Here is a 25,569-nt window from a genome sequence, read left to right as displayed (position 1 = left end):
CAGCATCAGTGTGTGGATAGCACAACTCTTATCAAGATGCACATCACAATACCAGCGAAGAACCATTTTGACAATAACAGGACAGCATGACACCTGGTAGGCCATAAGTTCACTGACCTTATCCCTTGCAACTTCTGACTGGGGGGGGGGGGGGGTGGAGGAAGAGAGTACCTCAAAATGTTATGATGTTATGAACAGAGGTCGGATTGCAAACTTTGGTGAATTGCCAGCATATCCACATCATGACCATGACATAGTCTGATCTGTTGCTTTCACCTCATCGCCATTTTACGGTGGACAATATATTTAACATTTCTTGAGTAAGTTGTAGTTATTTGTTTAATTACTTCATTTTTTTGTGATGTTTCCATGAATTATGAAATTGTGCAATGCTAATTAAGTTATCATTATGCCCTGAATGGCCATCGTTTCCATTCTCCAAGCAAATTTGAGTTTGATGAGTACAGTGTCGCTAATTTTCCATTTTTAAGTATTTTTTTTCCTCTTTGCCATATAAAATTCCATTGCTTCAGGAATATTCATGCAAATTTTCAAGTCATTCTGACAATGGCTCTTCTACAATGTTTTAAATCAGATCTTTAGTTATAATCACCCTGTATATCCTAAATAATCGCTAGTTAATCAGCATTATTTATGCTTCATTAAATACATTATATTCAACTAATTTTTATCACAATTTTTTTTAAATAGTTTCCTAATTAAGCATTACGTTCACTTTTAAATTATGTGGTTAATAATAACATTAAGAATTTTCAAACGCAAAGTAAATCATTAGGCAAAAGATAATTAAATTGCCAAAGCTGGTTTTTCTTGAAATGTAAGAAATATTGTCAGATTAATGGGAATTGTGTTAATTACATTAATAAACATTTTATTTTAATTAATTATTAGAAGTTTGAATGATTTTTCAGAAATGTTGTTTTTAATGTTAATGCTATTTAAACCAAAAAAAACCAGGTTTTTTGTTTTTTTACCAACCCTGCAGAAAAGTACCGAACAAATTAGTCTCAAAAGCATGGGGTTCCAGATTATCTTCCCAAATGCGAAAATGCATCTTCAGAACCAAATACAACAATCTTCATGAAACAAGTTTTGATAATCTTAACTTATTTTTACCCCCAGGGGTAGTGAATTCTAACACAATTGGCATGTTTAAAAAGAAATATGATAAACATGTTGGGGTAAATCAAAAAACTATCCATACTTAGACTAAGACAACCATAAATATTTTTATGCACGTTGTATAATATTTTATCTCATGTATATATAGTTTTTATGATCACATTTTGTAATTGGAAATTGCTTATTTTAGAAATACAGTCGAATCCTGTTTTAATGAATACCATTATAGTGAAAATCTCGTTTTAAGGAACACTTTTCTAATCCCCCCAAATAAGTTTACATAGGAACAATGCTAGGTAACCTGGAATTCCTTTATCATGAAATTTCGTTTTAACAAAGTGATCTCTCTGGTCACTTGGCGTTTGTTATAACGGGATTCGACTGTATATGATATCCATATTCGTTATGGGCATCTTTTTTTCAGCTACCTCATTGGGCATTTTGCCTGTTATGGCCTTGTATTTGTATTCATAAAAGTGAAATATTTAAAACTATTTTTTTCCCCTCTGGAATCAGCAGTTTTTCTTTCAATTAGACAAAAGAGTTGCAGATGAATATCAATAGAAACCATTTTTGCCAAGCAAGTTGCTTGTAAACAAGTTCTTAATGAAACACATCTTTTCTAAACAAAACCCATAAACACGAATTGATACGAGTTGCATCACAAGTACAGAAAATTCCTTCTGATTTCATTAGTTTTGGTAACGGTCAGTAAAGTTAATGCCACAACGTTGCATTCCAAAGTATTAAATAAGTACATTAAAATCCTGTTATAACGAACTCAAAGAGGCCGGAGAAATCACTTCGTAACAACGAAATTTCGTTATAAAGGGGGGGGGAATTCCAGATCATATTATATCATTTCTATGTAAACTTATTTAAGGAATTACAAAAGTTTCCATTAAAACAAGATTTTTACTATAACAGTATGCGTTAAAACGGGAATCGACTGTAATAGGTCACCATCATTGAATAAGCCCACAGTATTTTAATTTTTAAACTTTATATTAAGATTTTTGTCAATTACAATAGCTTGACTTTACCATTAGATGATATAATGACTATTTCCAAGAATTATAAAAAGGGATGGCAAAATGTGGGAAATTCGGCTGTATACAAGGTAGGATGAAAGCCTGTAAAAGAGTAACACAACCTTGTATTCCTGTTTTATATAGTATTATAATCTTTTAGCCTACTGCTCAAATTGATAATCGCAACAACCAAAATTTTAATTCACTATTTCGTATAAGAACTGTTCAACAAACTTTGAATATGCTCATGCACTAAAGGACAACTGAGAGTCACAAAGCAAAAGGGGTTTTTCCCTTTATTGTTGTTAATGGGAATGAGCTTGTTAAAAACCCATGCTTAAACAGTTTTGCTCAAAATACATACATAACATGAAAAGCTCCGGCAATAGATACTATTAATATTATTGATTGGCTTCAATCATATTAATAGAAATACGGAAGAAAATAAATAGTGGAAAACTGTATCTATCAAAATTGTAGTTCCGATGATTGACATAACATCCATTGTGTAATATTGTTTAAAAAAATTCATTTTTATTCCATTTTTGCCTATTTTTTTTCACTGTCCAGGCAAAACTTCATTTCTGTTGGCAAAAACCCAACTTTGTTCATAAATATTTCAAACGTTTATATTTTAGGTAGTATAGGACATTAACAAATGTTGGTGGTGTCTACGAAAATGTCTTATTTTGAAAAACGTGATCATAAGTTACTCCATTTACATGAATAAGTCTTTATAAAGGCTGTACTGTATCGAAAACAAGTTGAACTCCATAAATGTTAGTTCTTATATCCCAGAAATTGCACATTGCAGGTAAAAGTGTGATACAGGACAGAGATGGATGATGCAAATGGACCAACTCCTTACGAGATTCACATAGTTCTGGGATTCAAATTCTAGGTGCACACTTGGTCAAATACAGTACTAGGAGAGGATATAGGTCAATATTCTCACAGAATTAACCCAAGAATCTAAATAGTTGTATGTATGCATGTACCTTCAGGTCTCTATGGACAACACCCTGAGAGTGCATATAGTCTACAGCTTCAAGTATTTGCTTTATTAGATGGCTTGCATCTTTTTCAGTATAGCTTCCTTTCTCGACTATTCGATCGAAAAGCTCGCCTCCTGTTACCCTGAAATATACTTAAAATATTGAAAAAAACATATCATGCAAAATAGTTTAAGTAAAATATTCATCTTTGCATATACATAACTATTTCCTAAACATTATTACACTTCCATGAAACTAATTAGTAGAAGCAATGCTACAGTCAGTATTAGTAGCACTTGGTACAGGCAGTCATCATATGCATGAACAAATAGACTTATTCATCTCAAGAATGAATATTATCACAATACTCAAGACTTGAATATATAGGTACAGTAACCCTCGTTTACTGGGGGGGGGGGGGGGAATCATGGATAATAATATCATTCAGGTATGGTTCCCACTTATGCAAAGTATGGAATGGATTCCTATCATAACATATGAAATATTATGTTTATAGCCATGATTTTGATTAATGCTGTCACTTTTTTCATTTTCCGCCCTTTTTGAAGCTAAGGTTAAAGTAGAATAATTGTTTTCTCTATCAGTTATGATTATCAACCTGCAAGGCTATGTGTGAGGTCAGAAGTTGTACCATTTGTTGTCAAATTTTCCCACACTCATTTCACAATGCCTTAATCTGGTTGTAGTAGCTGCCGCCCCCCCTCCCGAAGCAGAATGTTTGCATTGTTCTGCAATGAACCCTTGGCTGACTGGAAATGTTCTGATATGTACATTTTAGAATGTATTATTTCAGAACTTTTACTGAGAGTAAAAACACTTTGCTGTGAGTAAAAATTCCCATAAAAGTGTTTCTTCACTACATTTTTCTTAAAACTCTTCCAGACTGTTCTGAGGTAGCACGATTGTTCTATGACGTGCATGGCAGATTTCGACATATTCTGCTTTGGAAGCAGAATATGATTCACGTATGCATAGAGCACAACTAGGTTGAATAATCGAATAGCTTTGGTATAGCCTTTCTATAGTGGAGGCAAATGTAAAATAAAAAATTTATTCCTTCAGTTCTTGATGATGATTTCATTTGATCTCAGATTCACATTTTTCAGCAGAACAACTTTCTCAGGGGATCTATGGAACGTACGGTATGTTAAAAAGCATCATAATCGGCATTAAACCATTCATCTAACAATCAATATTTAAAAAAAAGGGATCTCATATTGAAGGGAGAGGGCGGGGGGAAGTCCTGTTTTAGAGCGCAAAGATGTAGGCAGGATTTTCTCAAGGGGAGATTTCCAATTTTTTTTTCTTTTGAAAAGGGGGGGGGGATTTAATTTTTTTCTTGCAAAGTAACAAAATGATCTTGCTCAGGGAGGTTATAACCCCAAACCTACCCCTTTGCGTATGTCAATGCAGAGCAGTACTATAATAATAAAAAGAATGAGTCACTGCTATGCAGCATAATGATTGAAAATAATGCACAGAGTTCTGTTTTCATGAAGAATGAGATGCGCAGTCATTGTATTTGCTTCTGTGTTTCTTTTCAGCTGTAGTTATCAATCTGTTATTTGTTATCCAAAGTCCAAGAAGCGTGCACTGTAATTTTTTTCATAACTGTGATTTCTTACGAAATTTGATGATTTTTTAAAATTTAATTTTATAAACAGACTGCAAAAATGCAATAAAGAAACATTCCATTCCTGCAACAGCTGCATGTACAGAATGGAAATTGCTCTCGTTTTAAACTAGCTGTTTCATCCGCATGAATTTTTCTTTTATGCAATGTTTCAATGTGGTTTCAGGAAAGTCATATGAGTGGGGGTCAGCTTGTAATGAAATAATTTATGTACCACTGGTTTCTGACACCACTTACAATTCCATCACAAGGTAAACTTTGTTTTTATCCTCAAATGTCTCCACCAACTGCACAATATTAGGATGCTTCAACCTGTGTGAAGATAGATTAAAAAACAGAAAAGAAATTCAGTGAAGGAATGCAGAAAATCTATCGCAAAGCATTTCGATTCCATAAAATAGTTTATTTTTTTTAATTTCTTTTACCTCCTCAGAACCTTTATTTCATTTTCAAGTGAATCTTCTTTGCCCTTCAGGGCTTTTTTATCGATGCACTTGATGGCATACATCTTACTTGGCTCGTCTTTGCTTTCAGCGAGCACAACTTGGGAGAACGCTCCCCTGCAATAAAAAAATATGCCATCAGCTTCTTTCTTTTTTTTTAAAAAAAAACTAAAAAAAATATTTGTCGCTGAAATTACTTCCTACAGAAACATATAGGCCTATTTGTATAAATTAAAAGAATAATAAAGAATTTGAAGAAAATTGATAACATTTTCAATGTTAGATTCAAAGATGCTCTCAGACAAACTTTCTAATGGTATACTAGGCCTAAATCATTCATAAAACTTCAAAAATTGAAAATTTGTGTAAAAGTGTATTTACAATCAAACAGAAGTTAATTCTCAATGACACTTTTATGAAAATATACAATCTGACATAGGCCTATAAACAGGGTCTTTTTAAACCCTCAGCTATCAGGCAACAATTAGAATTTCTCAGCTGTTAAAACAATATATGTAGGCGGAAAGACTATTGTCAGAGGCGGCTTTATAGTTTTGCCACAGTTCTCTCACTTTAGTTCATTTTTCTTGACCAGTAATAATTATTCAAATTTACCACCCTAGGCTTAGCCACGCCCCCCCCCCCTACAAATATGCCTCTGGCTTCATCAAGTCACTCCCATGCTTGAACACTTTCTTGGGTAATTTTTTGGTCGTTCACTGACATGGTTACTTGCTTTCTCCATGCTTACACACTCTCAAGGTCACTTGCTTTGGTCTCTCCTTTATATGTGGGAGCTTTATTCTGGTTTGGTGGTCTCTCCTTTATATGGTAATATACTCTCCAGCTCATTCTTTCGAGCAATCACTGATCTGGTCGCACTCTAAGCCACTCTTTTGATTATTCGCATGCCTCTATATTGTTTTGGAAGCTCACATGCTTGTACATACACTAGGTCACTTTTCTGGTCATTCGCACACTGTTTTAATACAGTGTGCGAATACAGTGTACGATCACATGCTTGCTCACACTCTAGGTTACTATTTTCATCATTCACATGCTTACACACTTTTCTGTTCACTCACATGCTTGCAAATGTTCTATGTCACTCTTTAGTGGCTAATCAACTTGGTTCCATCCTCTCTAGGCTACTGACATGTGTATGTACATTGATTTTGTCATTTACAAAATACAAATACAACGCCACAACAGGCAAAATGCCCAACAAGATGGCTGAATGAATGAACGCCAGGGTCTCTGCCACCGAACTTATCCCGTTGCCGAGATCTCTTCCAGTCCAGCTTCGTGGCAGAGTCTGGAACAAAGTGAGTGTGTACACCTAACAGTCTGAGTGTGTAGCTAGTGTTGTATATGATATTTCAGTGCTGCCATCTATACTTCAAATTGTGAGTGAAGTGTAATGATTGAATATTTGTAACGTTGTAGGCCTGTTGCTCTCTGTGGCGAGACTTTTTAACTGGGAGATCGGCTCGCATTCGCGCATTGAAGTTGGGAACCACAGAAAACCAACTTCAGCTGACCACCACTGTGGGGTTCGAACCCGGATCCTCGCATCACCAGTCCGTCACTATAACCACTCGACCACCACAGCGGCCCAACAAGGTGGCTGAGAAAAAGATGCCCATAAAAATATGGATATCATATATTTCAAAAATATAGCAACCCAATTAAAAATTCAATTAATAAAGATTATAAGCAATATATGCACGTGATAAAATATTATACAATGCCCATAAAGAATACTTATGGTTGTCTTATTCTAAGTATGAATAGCTTCTCGATTTACCCCAACATATTTATCGTATTTCTTTTAAACGTGTCAATTGTGTTACAATTTACTACCTCCGGGGGTAAGCTATTCCATTTATTAACAACCCTATAAGACAAAAATTCCCTGCGACAGCATAGCCTTGCACTGTCCCTCACCAATCAATACTGTTGTCCCCTTGTAAAAGCAGTAGATTGGCGGTGTACTAAAAGCTCATGGTCCATCCTATCCATCCCATTGAAAATTTTGAACACTTCGATCATATCTCCTCGACACCTGCATTCATCCAATGTAAACATATTCAAAAAATGAAGCCTCTCTTCATAACTCAAGCCCTGTGTGCCAATAAGGACACGCGTAGCTCTTCTCTGCACCCCTTCAATCAAGTCTAAGTCCCTCTGTAGGTATGACCTCCAAAACCTTACAGCATACTCCAGTCCAGGACGAACTAAGCCTCGAAAAATCGAAAGAATGACTTTAGGAGAACGCGAAGAGACCTTTTTGAAAATGAGACCAGGCATTCTATTCAATTTTTTGACAACTGCTGAACAATGTTCCGAAAACCTAAGCCGCTCATCAATGAGAATTCCCAAATCGGTGACCTTAGTTGTATCCGGGATAGTGACACCAGGGTCGGTCTTAGACCTAGTGGCGCCCAGTGCAAAAACAGTAGTCAGCGCCCCCCTCCTCACCCAGGCATGAATCCAGTGTGATGTGTCAGAGGAGGCATTTATCTACTCTATAATATAAAATCACAAACTCGAAAAGGACCTGTTTCTAAGCAACCGAAATTAGTGATGATTTTATGTTACGGAAATGGGTGATGTTTTTGAGTGACAGAAATCTGTAACGTTTTTATGTTACGGAAGTCAATTATCGATAGGTTTCGTTTAATTCTTATTCTAGATTAACATCGAGGAAATGACTTACCTTCAAAATGACTTTCTTTAAGATGATTAAAATTCTCACAAATCACATAGAAAACTAATACAACAAAAATTAAAATCAAAAATTTCACTATCACTATCTTTGATCACCAGATTTTCATTTCGATCGAATTTATATTGAGGTTTTTTGACCCTTGAAAATCGGTTGGAAAAAAAATCAAATTCACTTTCTAACATACGTTCCTCATTAGTTTCTTGAAAGGAAGAAGACGTCTTTTTAGAATCCCGTTGTGGCCCACCTTACGAGGGCCTCCTAGACAGAGATACTGTTTAGGAACCTCATAGGATGCTTTACTGTTAATCACCAGAAACTTTTCCACACACACGTTGCACTCAGGGGCAGCTCGAGACAAAATCTCTACCCAAGTGGGACCTATTTTTGGGTGCCCCCGACCTGCCCAATTAAAAAAAAACTTTTGTTTCAATCGCTTCGTTTCAATGCGTTCAAAGGAACAGAGATATTTTATGTCATAACATATCATGTCGAATTTCTTTTGGCCTTTCACTTTGGATTTTGGTACTCTTCCTACAACGGGCAGAAATCATATTCCCATTTTTTCGCCCTTTTACCTCGAACTTAATGACCTTCCTAGACAGAGCACAAATATGTTTTTATAATTTTTTTGCGTTTCCACTTGGGATATAACGGCCTTCCTAAAGCGAGCAGAAACAATTTTCTTTCACCCGGATTTGGTGCTCCTACTGGATGGGACAGAAACCATTTCCCTTAACTTTTTTTTCCCCTGTCTACCTCAGACTTGGCGCCCCTCCTACAGCGGGCACAAATAATTTTTCCTAATTTTTCTTCGCCCTTTTACTTTGGATTTGATGACCTTCTAGAGCACACGCAGTGCTACCGAGCTGCCCCTGGTTGAACTAATAGGAAACTAATAACGAGTCGGGAGACTGGAAAGTGATCAGGGGCGCTAAAGAGCATAAGTTTTCTTGTGTGAGCACATTTATTTTTCTCCTCGTGTGACAGGTAGGAACGAGGCCCAAGTGCAGGATCCCTATTTAAAATGGTCGGCTAATCATAGGTTCTAATCATTCATTTTTTTTCTTAAATGTTTTCTTTTCGGAATACTGCACTGTGTTGGCGATTCGATTCTGCGTTTTTAATACAAGTAATACAAGTCAGAAAAAAAGAGGCATGAAAGACATCTGGATCAAAATCTTTCCCCACATCAGAAGATACCTTCCAATTCCTGTAGTATTCCCCACAACACAGAAAAAACTTGCTCTCGTTAGTAGAAAAATTGGGTGACTGAGACAGATTCCTCCATCATTTTTATTTTTTACTACACAACAACAGAGAAAGAAATAGCTCCTCCCCCGCAATGCCCAAAATCTCCTGCAGGGGTAAACGAAAAGCGCTAGAGAGAGAGAGAGAGCGAGTGTACTTTTATCTGACAAAAATCACTATGTACGGTACGTATATAGGTGCACTGCCCATCGATTATTTTCTTTTCGAAAAATAACATATAGGCCTATTACTTACACTCAACCTTTTTGTTTTGTTTTTTGAAAAAAAAATTGTCATCTCGGTCATTTCTCATGCATATTTTATAGTTATTTTTTTTATAAATACGTATCTCTCAAAGATATTTTTTAGTCATGCATATTTAACGTGTTTCGATGCCTCTTCTCATTTGGCGCCCGGTGCAATTGCACCGGTCGCACTGCCCTAAGACCGTCCCTGAGTGACACCATTCAACTCATAAGAGAACCGTGGGGTGTTCGAACCAAAATGAGCAACCATGCACTTATCAACGCTAAACGTCATGCTCCATTCATTTGTCCATGCTGCAATCCTGTTTAAGTTGGTCTGGAGCAACTCCCTATCGTTTTGATTCCCGATTATGCCCATTAGCTTCACATCATCGGTGAATTTGCTAGTAATCCCATTGATACCCTGATCGAGTTTGTCGATAAAAATTGAAAAAAGTATGAGGCTAAGGACACTTCCTTGAGGAATTCTACTTGTGACCAACCAGAGAATTCCCCGTTCACCATAACTCGTTGCGACCTATCTCTTAACCCCGATTCTATCCAATTCAGCAAGTTGCCCCCAATTCCAATCTTGTGAAAACGCTTCAAGAGTTTACCATGTTGGACTCGGTCGAATGCTTTCTGGAAATCAAGGTAAACAACATCTACATTTTTGCTCTTACCCAAAGCCTTAGTCACGTGATCATAGAAGCAAAGGAGGTTAGTTACACATGACTTCTCCTTCATGAACCCATGCTGATTATCCGACAATATATTATTCTCGTCCATCCAATTCACAAACTGCCTTTTGATGATAATTTCCAAAATTTTCGAGAGGAAACTCATCAAACTCACTGGACGATAATGGGACACCGCTTCTCTACTACCCTTTTTAAATATCGGAACAACATTAGCAAGTTTCCAATCCCTTGGGACGATACCCTCAGTAACACTGCTCCTGCATATATGTGTGACCGGCCCCAACAATTCATTAGCACATTCCCTGAGGACCCTGGGATAGATATCATTTACATTCTTGCAAACTGTTTTGGTCATTCACATGCTTGCAAATTATTTTGGTCACTTACTCACCTAGTCCTTCGCTCTCTAGGCAGAAGTTGATTGTTGGTTTTACCACCTAAGACCTAAAAAAAATTTTTGCTTCCCTTCTCTCACTCTACTAATTTACTTGAAAACTCGCATCTCAAATTTGCTGCCCCTCTGAACTCGTTCCATGAGTTATAGCCCGCTAAGCCCCCATTAATACACTTCTGCTATTGTCTCACATTTCTAGAACTGGTGTTTTCAAAATAATGATTGCCATCCAAAAGCATAGTTTCACTGATGCAGTTGCACATTTCATAACTCAACTTTAAAAGTGAGCCAAGAGATGAGAGGACAAAACATTCTGTTGAATATAAAATTAGAAAAATAATTGAGAATATTCTTTTTTTCCATTTAAAGAATGAAAAAAATTATGAATTTTGTTTATACTATGAACTATAAATTCATTTTTCATTTCCGGAAACATTTAAAACAATATAATTTTTGGCATAATCACCTTATAATGATAAATTATAAAAATCATTTTGAAATGAACTGAATTTTTAGAAATGAGTTCAAATCAGAAAATAAAATCAAAGTTGATGGCAAAGGGAGCTATTTTTATATGACAGCTTACCTTCCCCCCCCCCATTTCTTACAACGGTTTTAACACAGTTGGCTGATGCAAATATATATTTTGGAAAGTGAGAAAATTCAGCTGCCCCTGCAGGGAATCGAACCCATGTCCTTTCACTTTCTGGGTGAATGCCCTAGACCAGTGTTTCTTAACATTTTTTTGCCCGTGGCCCCCCTGGAACCATTTTTTTTCTCGTGCCCCCCCCCCCCCTCTAACCCAGAGTTTTCGACTCTCATCTAGAAGCAAGAGCCTTTATACCTATTTGAATTGATTTTTTCAGTGAATTTATACTGAACGAAAATTTTGCAAATAAGATTGACCTCCAGACCACTGGCCTGGAATTTATTGAGCTTCCTGCTAATCCAACTTCTATTCAGGACTGTCTGAACATCATGGGACCCATAGTCAAAGTGATGCTATGGTAGTCCTATACTTAGCCGGAAATAAACAGCCTACATATTTCCTACTTATTTTCAAAATTTATTGTACTATACAAAATATAAGTTGAATCACTTATGGACAGGAGACCACCGGGCATGACCCCTCACAAGAGTGGGACACACAGAGCTGCAGCCCAGGGCCTGATATGGTTTTTATCATTTTTTGTTTTTCACACTATAAATTTGATATAGAGGAGGTGTATTATTAATAGGAGGTCTGTGAAAAATGTTGCCGGGGGACTGTGAAAAACCTCATCCTAGGGAACCTGCTGTAAAATGTAGGCGGTGAGACCCAGATGGGTTTATGCCCTAAGACGGTCCTGGTTTTATGGGTGGTTTTGTTGGATTCTGCAAGTGTATAGTCACTAATATAAAAGCTTTATTTCTTCACACCTTAATTTTTCTTCTCGGCTCTCAGCAGCCCTCCAAACCACCTGTCATGGCCCCTTTCTCCATTTTCTTCCGTGGCCACCCTTGAAGTATCCCAGTACCACTAGGGATGGCGTACCCCGGTTGAGAACCACTGCCCTAGACCACTAGACTACAGAGGCAATGAATATCTCAATCTTTCCTTGGAGCTAGTGTGCACTGAAAGAGACCATGCATAGACGGTCAGACCTAATTCAGGCCAAAGCTCGCAATTGCTGACTTTGGCAGAATTTACTAACATTGTGAGCTTTGGCCTGAGTTAGGTTTGACCATCCATGTACAGTTCTATTCAGTGCACTTGAGCTCCAAGGAAAGATTGCGATATTCTAGTGATTGAGTGAATTTTGATTGGCCCTTACCTTGACTGAAATTCACGCCAGCTTTAAATTCTCTTCAATTTTCAAAAGTGAAGCTGATGATTTGAAAAAAAACCCCTCAAAAGTTTTTTTTTTTTTGTTAATCTCAGAAAAAATGTTTTGGCAACTATACTGATTGTCAGTTAGGCAGATGTAATAAATACTCTGATTAGTTTCACAACAGGACTCAGCAATTCGTAAGTTTCTTAGACACGTGCCTCATTTTCTCGGCCACCTCACTGGGAATTTACCTCTTGTGGCCTCGCATTTGTAAAATACTGTTTTGTATATTTCAATCTAGAAATCAAGCACTAATTACTATACATTTCTGTGGCCTCTGAGAATGACGACGCTCAACTTCGATTTTTCGCACAGTAATTGCAGAAAAATAAAGCCTCCTTTTACTAATATATAATCAATTTACTACTTTATTATTACACTTAGAAACTAATTCCTAAACACGTATAATTTTTGTTGAGAAAGATGCCTTCTCCACTTGAGGAAAACTGGCTATATATATAGCCTATGTAGAGATGCTGAGTTTTTTTTGTTTTTTTTTAAAGAAAAATTCACCTTTGCCTCTGACAGAACACACGAGAGGAAAGAACTAAACATTGTTCACATATTAACGTCCTAAACATTGTAAAAAGCATGTGAATGACCAAAAGAATGACCCACAGAGCAAGGACCAAGTCAGTGAAAAACAAATATAGAGTGATCTAGAACATGTGCGAGTGCCAAAAACAGTATGAAGCATGTAAGTGATCAAAACAGTGCATAAGAATATGAGTGACCTAAACAGTGTGGGATGATGTGAGTGACCAAAAGTATGACCTAGAGAGCATGTGAGTGACCAAAAGTGTGACCTAGAGAGCATGAGAATGGCCAAAAGTGTTACCTAGAGAGCATGTGAGTGACTAAAAGTGTTACCCAGAGAGCACGTAACCTCCTCCTATCCAGATCATGGCCCGCAATTACGTAACATGTCAAGCACATGAGCGATCGAAAGAGTGACTAAGAGACATCAGCGTACTTATAGAGATGCAGGGGCAACCAAGCGGTTTATAATAAAAGGAGGCAAATACTAGGAATGAGTGATCACGAAAATCAGACTAGAATGGGGGGGGGGGACAGCAGCAAAACCATAAATCCACCTCTGACCACACATCACAGTGATGTTAAATGTCCCATTCACAAGCAATTTTTAAAAACTGACGCTATAAACGGATTGTCGCTATAAAGAGATACTAGCTTAATGAATAATCTTGTCAATTTTAATAGGATCTAAAACCATAACTTGTGGTAAGAGATCATTCTCTCAACATGAAATATCACATCCAACAAATGCTTGAAAAATATAATAAAAAATGCAGATCAGGAGTGACATATTTACATATTCAAATGAAATTGAATACGTAAACAAACTTTGAAGCCAATTCATAAAATATGTAATACTCACGTCCCGAGAAGGTCTTTGAATTCATATTTATCCTCTACGCTGACAGTCTCTTTCTTGCGCTGAGGATCTTTCTTACCGAATAAGGGCATTTTCATCGATCTTTAAAACATGGATATAATATATATATGTAATATTTAAATTCACAGTAATATGTATTTGATATTGTTAGCGCGATGAAAATAAATTACAGTAAATAGCATGGCATAATTTACAGCCAACCCGTCAAAGCACAAACACCTACTACTAACACAGTAGTCCCTCCTTTTCCCTATTCTATTGTAGCATTGATACGTGCTGTGCTGCTGCCGCCGCCGACATCATGATCAGCGACACATAATAAATGCAGAGCCAAACACAAGGGCGAAGAGAAAAAGAAGTCACAATTCGTGACGTAACGCGGCCGCGATTACACGCGCTCCGCTCATCCACCAATCATAGATGGTTTCATATTTATATAACTGAAAACTGACTGGAAGAAAATTCATTCTATTGGCTTACAGATGACACGCTTTGAGCGGAGGACTCTTAATAAGCTTCCGTGTCCATATTTTCCAGAAAAAAAAAAAAAAAAAAAAAATTATATATATGTACAGTCGAATCCCGTTATAACAAACTCCAAGAGACCGGAGAAATCACTTCGTTATAACGAAATTTCGTTATAAAGGAATTTCAGGTTGTTTGCATTGTTACTAAGCATACTTATTTGAGGGATTAGAAAAGTGTTCGTTAAAACGAGATTTTTGCTATAACGGTATTCTTTAAAACGAGATTCGACTGTGTATATGTATATATATAAAAACCTCGTTAATGCGTCACTCTTGGGAGAGCAAAAATATGACTTAGTAAGCGGAGCGACTCGTTAAACAGAGTAAGCCATAGCTGTGCCAATTCCTGCCAGAGGACAATTGGGACTTCCAGAAAGTGACCCGGTAAGCGGAGTGACGTGTTAACCGGGTGACGCACTAACGAGGTTTGACTGTATACGGAAAACTGGGTTTCACAAAATACCCGATGTAGCCAATTGTCACCATAGGCGGTGATAGACTTGGAAGTCTGGGGGGGGGGGCACGCATTGCCGGAACTATAGTCTGTTTCAGGTTAACTTTGCAGTGAAGAGAAAGGTAGGGAGTGTATTCCTTCGCCGCAAAATATAGTTCTCATATATCGGAGGTTTAAGATGAACCTTTATACAGAATATTTCAATTTTTTCTATGATTTTAAAAAAAATACTGAAAAAAAATCGTTTTGAACCGATGTTTACTTGTTTAAAATTTTTAAATTATAAAAAGTATTGGTTACCATTATTAAAAATCCATAGCAACGGCAACGACACTCTGGCGCGATATCCTAGAAATTTTCCCCGCCAATATCACTGTCGTGTTTTTTTTCGTTACACAATTGTATACTGTATATATACATTTTTTTTTTCGTTATTTGGTTGAATTTTCCATAACGATACAATTTTTCATTCAGTTTTACATGCAGTTACAGGCTTACACATACACACGAATATTCACTCAGTTTTATTTTCTCCTAAAAATAGGCTTCAGTGAGTTCAGATACTCACTCATAGATTACAAGAAGTGTTTCTCTTCCACGAGAGTGCCGATACTATTGTGATTTGCGAGAGGCCCTCTATGGGTGCAGAAGTTTTGGTTATAGGTCCTCCTTTTTTTAATTATTTATTTTTTGCCATGTTTATGGGATAGTTTTAGTTTCCGATCACGGAGAGTGTTGACAGAGTCGCGACTTCCACTCACACGAACGGACGCCATCTTCCACCCACCTGTTTCTCCTCATGCCCCTTGCCTTTAGCGTCTCTTCAGATACAATAAATGAGTGGGGGGGGGGGGGTCCACAGTGGTTTGAGCTTTCATCTGTTATGTGACAGTTGTGTCTTAATTTTCACCAGAGATAGCCACGCTAAAGTTCTCTGCTCTTCCATTCCTGAATACTATATTTTCGGTTTTTGAATATTCGTTGTAAACAAAACTCCATAAGAATAATCCGTAATAACCATGAGCAGCACATCAACCGTAACAAAAGACTAAAGCTGTCGGGAAAACAAGTGGCATCGACGTATACCGTTCGGGGAAAGGGGGAGGTCGAGTGACGGAAATTTCGGCAAGAAAAGTGAGTACAAAAATTCTAAACTTTTCCGTATCATCATTATTATTATTTGGTGCTATTCCTGCATTTACATGTGAAAACAGAGTTAATCTGCTTCTTCTTAATTTATTTAACATTAATTTTTTCCATATAAATTGAAGAAAAAATTAAAAATCCCCAAGTTTTTGAGAGCCATGGTTAATATACAGTATTTTAAAATTACACGTTGCTTTCATAATATTGTTTGGATTTTTTTTTGTAAATAAATTTCACCTGAGGGAAGAAAAATATTGCAGAAAAATATATGACTTTTTTGAAATTTTTAATGTTACTTACGGCATATCAATGAAGATTAAGTGACACGCTCTGGTACAAGATAATTATTTTTTTCTAAATTTTAAAACATTTTCTAATCAAAAAACGAAACAAATGATTTCAAAAACCTCACTTTAATTTCTGAAAGTATCGGCAATGGTTTTCTTTTAATTCTATAATTATTACTAATTTAACTGTGCAATTACGTTACACGTAAAAAATATTTTTCTCAGTGAGATTGGCGAGAATCGGCCATACCTTACCGATTCCGCGCATCGATACATTGGTTAAGAGGCTTTCGTTCCCATAGCAACGAGTGATGCGGTTCCCTCGTAGCTTCCCCTTCACTGCAAAGTTAACCTGAAACGGACTATAGATACTTTGTCACCCGGGGCAAGCAGGAATTTTGGTGCTCCTTGCATGTAGATGAAGCACTTAAAGAGTGAATTCGGTGCCCCTTCTGGTTCAGCACCCGAGGCACCAGACCCTCCTGCTCCGCCCTAGTTGCGGCCCTGGGGGCACGCGTTCATTTTGCTTGGGGGGGGGGGAACGATGATGATGATGTCAATTAATATACACATTAGATCAGTCGACCCCACCTTTGACACGGGGGGGGGGAATCAATGCCCCTCGGCGCTTCCCCCCCCCGTATCTCCACCCATTTTTGTCGCCAAAAATGATTCTAAAACCGTGATTCCCAACGTGGAGCAAATGCCCACCAAAACCTACTAGAGGCTTTTGGTATCTAGTAGGCGAGGATCCCACCGTCACCACAGTGCTGGTCGACTGAAGTTGTTTTTCTGTGGTTCCCGACTTCGAGGCGCGAATTCGAGCAGATGTCCGTGTTAAAATGTCTCGCCACAGAGAGAAACAGGCTTACACAACGGTAAAAATCTTCAATCATTACACTTCACTCATAGTTAGAAAAATTGATGGCAGGTGGCAGCACTACACATAACAAGTATTTCACAAAAACAAACTTCACGTTAGGTTCACCACACGTGCAAGCACATGCACCAGTTCATTAGAAATTCCGTAGGGGAATGTGTACGAGGTGCACATCCGGTTAAGTAGTAGTAGTAGTATCAAGTAGGCTTTGGGCCCACGCCTCTCAGGATGTGGGGGGGGGAGCAATTTGATTTTTTATGGGAGAAATTTATGAAAATTCATATTATAAAATCATGGAAATTTATTCAAAAAGCAATTTATCCTATTATAAAATAAGTACTCTTTGAATAAAACTAATAAATGAACTGGAATAAAAAATATCGATAATATGCTGAAAAAATTAATGGAGGGATCAGTGGAACATCATGTGTCCCATTGATGTTTTTTAGTGGGACACATATGTCGGTGTTAGGGCATGGGTCAGAGACGACTTCAACGGGCGGAGATAGACTTTGAAGTCTGGGGGGTGGGGGTGGGGGTGAGGCGGCACGATGATGATGATGTCAATCCATATATACATTACATTAGTCGAACACCCATCTTCGCCCATGGACGACTTCATGGTTTTTCCTCTGTGAACAAATTTTGCCTCCCTTTACTCATTCCAGCCTAATTTTCTTGACCTCTCACTCCTCATATCTACCGCTCTATAGCCCGCTTATCTCCCCCACCCCCTTCCCCGTATGACCCCTGTCTGTTAGCTACTCTTTTGGTCGCTCACATGCTTCCACACTTTTTAGGTTACTCTTTTGATCCCTTACTCACTAGGTCACTCTCATGCTTACACATTCTTTTGGTCATCATTCATTGCTTCCCCCACTGTTTTGGCCGCACATGCTTGCACAGTGAGGTCGCTCATTATGGACATTGCCTCTCTCCCAGCGTCAACGGCGGGGCCGACTGATATAATGTATATTGCATGCATATAAATTGAAATCATCATCATCACCATAGGCGGAAATAGACATGAAATTCTGGGGGACATAATGATGATGATGCCAATTCATATATTATATGCATACAGATCAGTCAGCTCCGTTAATGACGCGGGGGGGGGGGGGAGAATTCCCCCCCCATCCCCCCGTATCTCCACCCATGATCATCATGCCACCCCCAGCAATCATAACCCCCCCCCCCCAAAATTTTAAGTCTATCTCCACCTAGACGCTCATATGCTTGCATCACACTCTCTGTGTCACTCGTGTGGTCACTAATATGTTTTCACCACACCTTTCAGGTCACTCTTTTCTCCCCTCGCTCACTAAGTCACCCTTTTCGTCAATTCCATGCTTACACACACTCCAGGTTCTTTTGGTCGCACGCACACTCTTTTGGGCGCTAACTGACGGAGTTTCTTGTTTACTAGGTCACTCCCAAACGTACACACACTCTCTATGTCCCTCTTTAGGTCACTCACTCATCCGGCACTTCACTCTTTAGGCCACTCATTCATCCGACACCTCACTCTCTATGTCAATCTTTTGGTTGTCACATGTTTCTATAATCTCTAGGTCATTCTTTTGGTCACTCAATGACATGTCGCACGATAACTATGCACAGGCGAATTTATGGCTGTTCCACCCTTTTTTTACGAATTCTAATCATTAATTCTAATTTTCTTTATTACTCATTTCTCAAGTTTGCCGCACTGGGCTAAAGCCCACTTAGCCTCGTACTAAATACGCATCCGTTCATCGTAATAAATTGTTTTGCAGCTTTTTAACGGTTTTTTTTTTGGTAAGAGGTTGATCTCCAGCTACAACATGATACTTGCATAAAAGCAACTTACAAACATTCAAAACCGTATAGAGGCTGGATAACATGAATAAGCAGCAAATCACCGAGTGGTGATCGCGTCTGACTCAGGTTAACTAATTTTTTTCGATGCCTTTACACACATTATTCATAACCAAGTATATTCGCCATTTACTAAATGCCTTTCTACGACCTGGTTGTTAAAATTTATTGTCTATCTTGCTCAGATTTCAAGATAACACAAAAGTTCCTAAATTTGAAACCAGGTGGCGTTCTGATCTTCCTTGCCATTCGACGCGTACTCGTATTGTCATATCACAACGCTACTTTTATGATTCTATCTGCAATATTTCGGGAGTTATTCACGATTCTGTGAAATTTTCAATGTTCTTTATTTCTCTAGGATGCCTTTTGGCTCCCGGGCATCCCAAAATGATTCCTAGAGGTTGAAAATGATCTAAGAGGCTGCGCATATGTCACTGTATACGAGATCTTTAAGTGGTCATAACTTTTGAATGGATGAAGATAAAGCGATGGAAGAAGTGTCTAGGTATATAAAACCGGACATGAGGTTCATACATGTTAAAGAATAAATTTCCATATTATCCACACACACAGTAAAACGACGAGATTGTGTATTTAAGGTGTACATATGTAATTAGCTATTACTCATTTTCACATTTAACCGTATTTAATCATTCCAATCGCGTAGTATGGATTATAGTAGTGAAACTTTTAGTTTGCTTCTAATTATTTTAGGTAGTCCTGCGGGATGCTTGTTACTGCTTTTTCGTTCCTCTTGCGGCCTTTATGGTGTCAAGTCTAAGGTGTCACCAACCTAATGAGCTTATTTAACAATGGCATATTGCACTACTGCTTTTCAGTATCACTAAAGTGCGCCATTATCCCGCACGTTACTACTGTTAGAACGGTTGTATGCTGGAATAACTTCACAAGGCTGGCGTCCGCGCCTTTTTCTTCACTGTTACGGAGATTTTCATACGGTTTCTTCTTCCCCAGGTTACATTTGCATGCATGGTGTTCTTTTTCTCCCGATAAATTTGAATCGGCCGGGTAATGATGGAAAGGGTTTGACGAGTTATAGCTATTCGTTGGAACCTCAGTATCACCAATCAGGGTATTCAGGTAAATTATTTTACAATAACAGTTGATTTCTGAAGCTTCTCGCGTGAAAAAAAAGTGGAAAGTTGTGGCTCTTGGAGAGTTTTTCAGAATCGACCATATCGTTTAAATTTGTTGCAAAAAGCCTGTACGTAAAACGATTTACATATGCACAGATGCGGGTGAGTAGTGCTGCAAAATATGCCTCTACTTCTAATTCCGTAGCGCTTTGGCGTATTAAAAATGTATGAGGGTTTCCAAAATTAGTGCTCTGAAGTGCCCTGAAACTGCGCAGCAGGTTACCCAAATGACCTGGGATCTGGGAATATACCGCGAATCACTTAAATCAGCAGTTTTCAACCTTATTTGATTCGCGGAGCCTTTTCTGGTATACAGGGTGATTCAGAAAAGAATGGGGAAAAACTTTGAGGTGATAGTATACACACCAGTACAAGCAATTGCCATCAAAGAACGCATGGTCTAACATGAAACGCACACGCGCTAGCGTGTTTCGAAACGGCCACTTCGCAAACGTTAAAACGGCATTCCTGTTGAAATTTATCGGGAGAAAAAGAACACCATACATGCAAATGGGGAGGAAGAAGAAGAAACCGCATGCAAATCTGCGTCACAGTGAATAAAAGGCGCGGACGCCAGCCTTGTGAAGTTATTCCAGCGTGCAACCGTTCTAACAGTAGTAGCATGCGGGATAATGGCGCACTTTAGTAATGCTGAAAAAGCAAGCAGAGCATTTCATTTACGGAGCTGCAAACGGAAGTACCGTATACACTCGTGTGTAAGCCGACCCCAAAAAATCCGTACATTTCAGAGAAAAAAAAATTCTTATATTTTTCATGCAAAATGAATAGCTTACGGAAATTTACAACAGAAAATGATTCAAACTTCTTTTTAATCCGTTTCTTCGGAGTCTCCAACGTCATCGTAATCCATTAGATCATCATAGGGGGTGCGGCACCTTCGTTTTTATCCTCATCTGGGCTATCTCATCGCCATTGTCACTTTCAAAGAGGATATTATATTCAGTTCCGTCCATCGCATTGCTGATGCAACACTTTTTGAAAGATCGGATGATAATTTCGGTGGAAACAGAATTTCACGCCTCCTGTACCCATTGGCACACTAGGCCAATGTCAGGTTTCCTCAAGGCACCACTTTTTGTAGTTTCTTTATCATCGGAACTCATCCATTCGATCCACAAATTCCTCAAATAGTCTTTGAGAGGCTTGTTAATGCTCACATCTAAAGGCTTCACAATCGACATCAGCCCACCTGGTATCAAAGCCAATGATTTTTTCGATTTCTTTGCCTCGTCTTTGACATTATCTGGGTTTTGAACATACCCCATACCAATAATTCCGGTTTCTCGAACACTGCTACAAAAATGACTACTGATTGTGGGGTCGAAATTTTCTCATCAAAAACTAACCCGAGTATAAGTCGATCCTTTCACTTGAGGAACGAATTTTTCCGCAAAGAAACTCGGCTTATACACGAGTATATACGGTAATCATCTTTTCACCCATTCATGGTGTTCTTTTTCTCCCGATAAATTTCAACGGGAATGCCGTTTTAACGTTTGCGAAGTGGCCGTTTCGAAACACGCTAGCGCGTGTGCGTTTCATGTTAGACCATGCAGTCTTTGATGGCAATTGTTTGTATTGGTGTGTATGCTATCACCTCTTAAAGTTTTTCCCCTTCTTTCCTGAATCACCCTGTATAATTTCTATGGCGGATACCAGTAGCCTATTCATTTATTCATTAAAGTTGCTGATTTATTTTTATTATTTAAAAATATTTATAATTATTATACTTTATTTCCCTCGAGCGGCTGCGGAGTCCCCGGGGGAGTGCATACGGAGCACCGGTTAAGAACCGCTGCCTTAAGTGATCCGGAAATAATCCGGTCACTCAAGTAAACATGCCGCGGCGTCTTTTGTGTGATCCGAAAATGGGCTGCAAATCACTCAAGTAATCTAGGACTGTGCCGAGGGTCATTCATGGGATCTTCAAATATGTCACGGGTCACTTAAGTGATCTGGAACCGTGCCGTGCGCCACTGAAGTGATCTGTAAATATGTCGCAGTGTCCCTTGAGTAACCTGGAATTTTGCCACGGGCCACTTGAGTGATCTGGAACTCTCAAGAGATTTCCAAATATGCCGCGGTGCCCCTTGATTTACTATCAATTTATTTATTAACAATTGCTTATTACTGGAAATTTATTGCGTGTCACAAGTGATTTGGAAATGCGCCGCTTAGTTTATTTTCACAAAATTTGATTTGAGGTCACGGGTCACATCAGATGATTCTGTGGGTCACATCAGGCCAGCGGACCACGGGTTGAGTGTGTGTATGGTCTATACCTTCTCTATAAGTGCGTGAAAACTAAATGCCTGCGTGAAAGTTTAACGGTATATGAAAAAAAGAGATTTAGAGAATCATTCAGCAGCCGGAAAAACAGGTTTCAAAATGATCGTGGGAAAGATTCGAATTACCCCGGTTTCCGAAAAACTTCATTGAAATACGGGTACAAGTAAAACAGAGAATTTATATTTAGAAACAGCAGTTTTTCCAACATGGCTGCAGCAAAAAAAATAAATAAAAATAAGGTGTGCAGCCAGAAAAAGAATAAGAAAGTTTATTTATTCGGTAAAGAAATAAAGGTTTTTGTTATTGTGGCTTCTATACAACCGAAACGAGGAAATGCATTGTTTTCCCAATTATTTTCACACGAGCATTTAATCTCCCCCTTCTCACATAGATTGCACAAATGCTGTATTGCATGAGAAAGTAGACGCAGTAAATTACGAGTAATTAATTGTCCTTCGTTATAAGAGAAAGAAATGCACGCAAAAAAATGTTGATTTATTTACTTATTTTAGTGTATTTTCTATGGAATGTGTGTTCCACTGTTTTAATAAGTTTTCCTTAAACAATGCTATACGAACCCAGTGTTCTTCCACCGTCTCGCGGCGGTCCACAAAACATTTCACTAAATCTTATGTAAATGGTACATACATTTTTCAGATTTAATACATAAAATGCAATCTGTAGGGGGTTTCATTTCTGTCTCCAGCTGGCCTGCCAATTATTTTTTTCTATTTACGTATTCTTTTTTCCAGTTCGCAAATTATTTCTTATATTTATATATTTTTTTTGCCGGTCTGCAGATTATTTGTCTCTTTTATGTATTCTGTTTTTGTCGGTCCGCATAATGTTTATTGTATTCGTTTTCTATGTTTTCATTGGTGCGAAAAAAGAAGGTAGTTCCCGGCTTTAACCTGGAATAAATTAAAAAAATAATTTATTTATTTTCCAATATTTTCGCGGAAGCACCAAAAAACGTTTGGTGGAATATAGTTTGGAAACCGCATCTCTCACAAAATATATACAACCTCTGACAATAAAGTTCGGTGAATGAAGTCAGAAACGACCGATCTGGCAACACTGGTGAAGCAAAACGCTGCACATGCCACCGTTGTTCAGTTGAGTGTCGTTTGTGTTTTGTGAAAGACTTGTTTTACAAAGTGCTTGTTTAGTGCGTTGGTTCTTAACTGAGAACAGGAAAATGAACGAACAAAAAGATCACTGAGGATGAGTCCTGGTGTCTCAGATACGACCCTGAAACGAAACAGCAAAGCATGGAATGGCGTTCTCCTGCATCACCTCGTCGGAAAAAGGTCAGAGCAGAAAAATCAAGCATGGAAACGATGCTAATCACCGTTTTTGATAGTCAAAGCATTATCCACAAGGAATTTCTACCTGAGGGAACGACGATGAATGCTGCAAGGTACATTGAAATTTTGATCCGTTTCATGAAACGTCTACGTAGGGTACGACCTCAGTACGCACAACAAGGTTCATGGTTTCTTGTTCACTACAATGCCCGCCCTCACACAGCCAATATCGTCAAACAGTTCCTGGCAAAAAAGGGGGTGGTGCAAATTGAACATCCACCATACTCTCCAGATCTCAATCCTCCAGACTTCTTCCTATTCCCACGACTCAAACTCGCTTTGAAAGGAAAGAGATTTGACGATATTCCTGACATCCAACGAAACTTGACGAGGCTTTTGAACTCCATCCCAAAAGAAGACTTCTTGCAAAGTTTCCAGGACATGTATAGGAGATCTCAGCGGTGCATAGTAATGGGAAGTGACTATTTCGAAGGACAGTAAGGTAACTTTCGTTAACATTTCATCTACGTTAATGTTACAGGACTATTCACCGAACTTTATTGTCAGAAGTTGTAAAATCCGCGCAAGGGGGCGAGAATTCTAAACATTTTCGGTGCCCCCGAAACTGTTCAGACGCACCTGCTATTATTTTTGCACTGGGCCCGACGTCTGGAAAGGGCGGCTCTGAGACAACACATAAATACAAAGATATCAAGAGAGCAGTGCTCGATTTAGTATATACTTACAGGTTAACAATCCACGAGTAACTGACGCAGCTGCAGCAGCGAAATCTCTTACAGCGAGGCATCTTGTATTGTATATCGTATCCGAATTACACTAATAATGTTATATCCGGAAAGGCTGCATCATCATCATACGCAAAATGGATATTTAATCGGAAAAGTCACAACGACCCACCCTTCTAGTGCACCTCAGTAAATTATACTGAAAAATAAACTGCACCGAATAGAAAATTAATTTTGTTTGTGAACAGCCTTGGCTATTGATTCAGTAACGAGGGAGGAGATGGATGATGATGATCTGCATCATCTCTTGCAGCTCGAATTTAGGAAATGCAATATCAATTTATTACGTCATTGGGCAATCGAAAGACAAATAGAATATTCTGGAAAAGTCACATATGGCTTGTGTTTTAATTTCTGGTTTCTTTTTTTCCCCATCAAAAAGAGGAGCCTCAACTGTAAAGATGATAACAAGAAGAGTTTTGTATACTAAAAGTGTGTTTGATCAGCTAGCTCATGTGCCTAAAAACACCGCCTTTTCTTTTTCCTTTTATTTATTTATATTTTGTCTGTCTAAAAGGCCGTAATGCGATGCCTATCTTTCCGCTTAGAATTGATTCATTCGTTATTTTGACGTTGCGCAGTGACGTAACGTGCGTTCGGAAAGACATGCGTCATGTTGGACGTAAAGATTAAGCGTAGGTGTTGTGGTCTTTTAGTCTTTACGGTCGACAACACGTAGGACTCTACTGGGACTTATACAAAAAAAGGGGGGGGGGCCTAGAGCCGGAAAAATGTCATATCGCGTTCCGTGTATTCATGCCCTACAGGTAGAGGCGGATTTATGATTTTGTCGCCCTCCCCCCCCCCCACCCCATTCTAGTCTAATTTTTCTGGCCACTGCACTCATTCCTCAAATTTTCTGCCATGGGTTTAGCAGCCCGCTTAGCCTCCGCCGCCCCCTCCCCCAAAAGTATGCCAGGGCCGCATCTAGAAAGGAAAATTATTTACTTTGTCGCCCGGGT

The 25,569-nt window shown here is 38.4% G+C and overlaps 1 protein-coding gene across 3 annotated transcripts in view; it reads right to left on the bottom strand.

The window, feature by feature from the left end:
- CaMKI (Calcium/calmodulin-dependent protein kinase I) overlaps positions 1-24,736 on the bottom strand; it is a 38,794-nt gene extending 14,058 nt beyond the window's left edge. The window contains exons 1-5 of one of the 3 annotated variants that reach the window (XM_089237534.1): positions 24,548-24,736; positions 13,856-13,954; positions 5,249-5,383; positions 5,061-5,135; positions 3,173-3,311 (exon numbers count right to left, since the gene is read on the bottom strand). In XM_089237534.1, the coding sequence (XP_089093660.1) occupies positions 3,173-3,311; positions 5,061-5,135; positions 5,249-5,383; positions 13,856-13,954; positions 24,548-24,609 (510 nt within the window). In that variant the 5' untranslated portion in view covers positions 24,610-24,736. Of the gene's footprint in view, positions 1-3,172; positions 3,312-5,060; positions 5,136-5,248; positions 5,384-13,855; positions 13,955-14,096; positions 14,207-24,547 lie in introns of those variants that run through there. The other 2 variants (XM_089237543.1, XM_089237550.1) reach the window with 2 other exon arrangements.
- Positions 24,737-25,569: the final 833 nt, after the last annotated feature.

Source organism: Pholcus phalangioides, unplaced genomic scaffold, assembly GCF_987345545.1.
Source record: "Pholcus phalangioides strain wild (caught in Gottingen) unplaced genomic scaffold, Ppha-v1.0 ptg000002l_1, whole genome shotgun sequence".
Classification (NCBI taxonomy): domain Eukaryota; kingdom Metazoa; phylum Arthropoda; class Arachnida; order Araneae; family Pholcidae; genus Pholcus; species Pholcus phalangioides.
The sequence above is the reverse complement of the archived record's forward strand: the minus strand, read 5'-3'. Positions and strand labels throughout refer to the sequence as shown.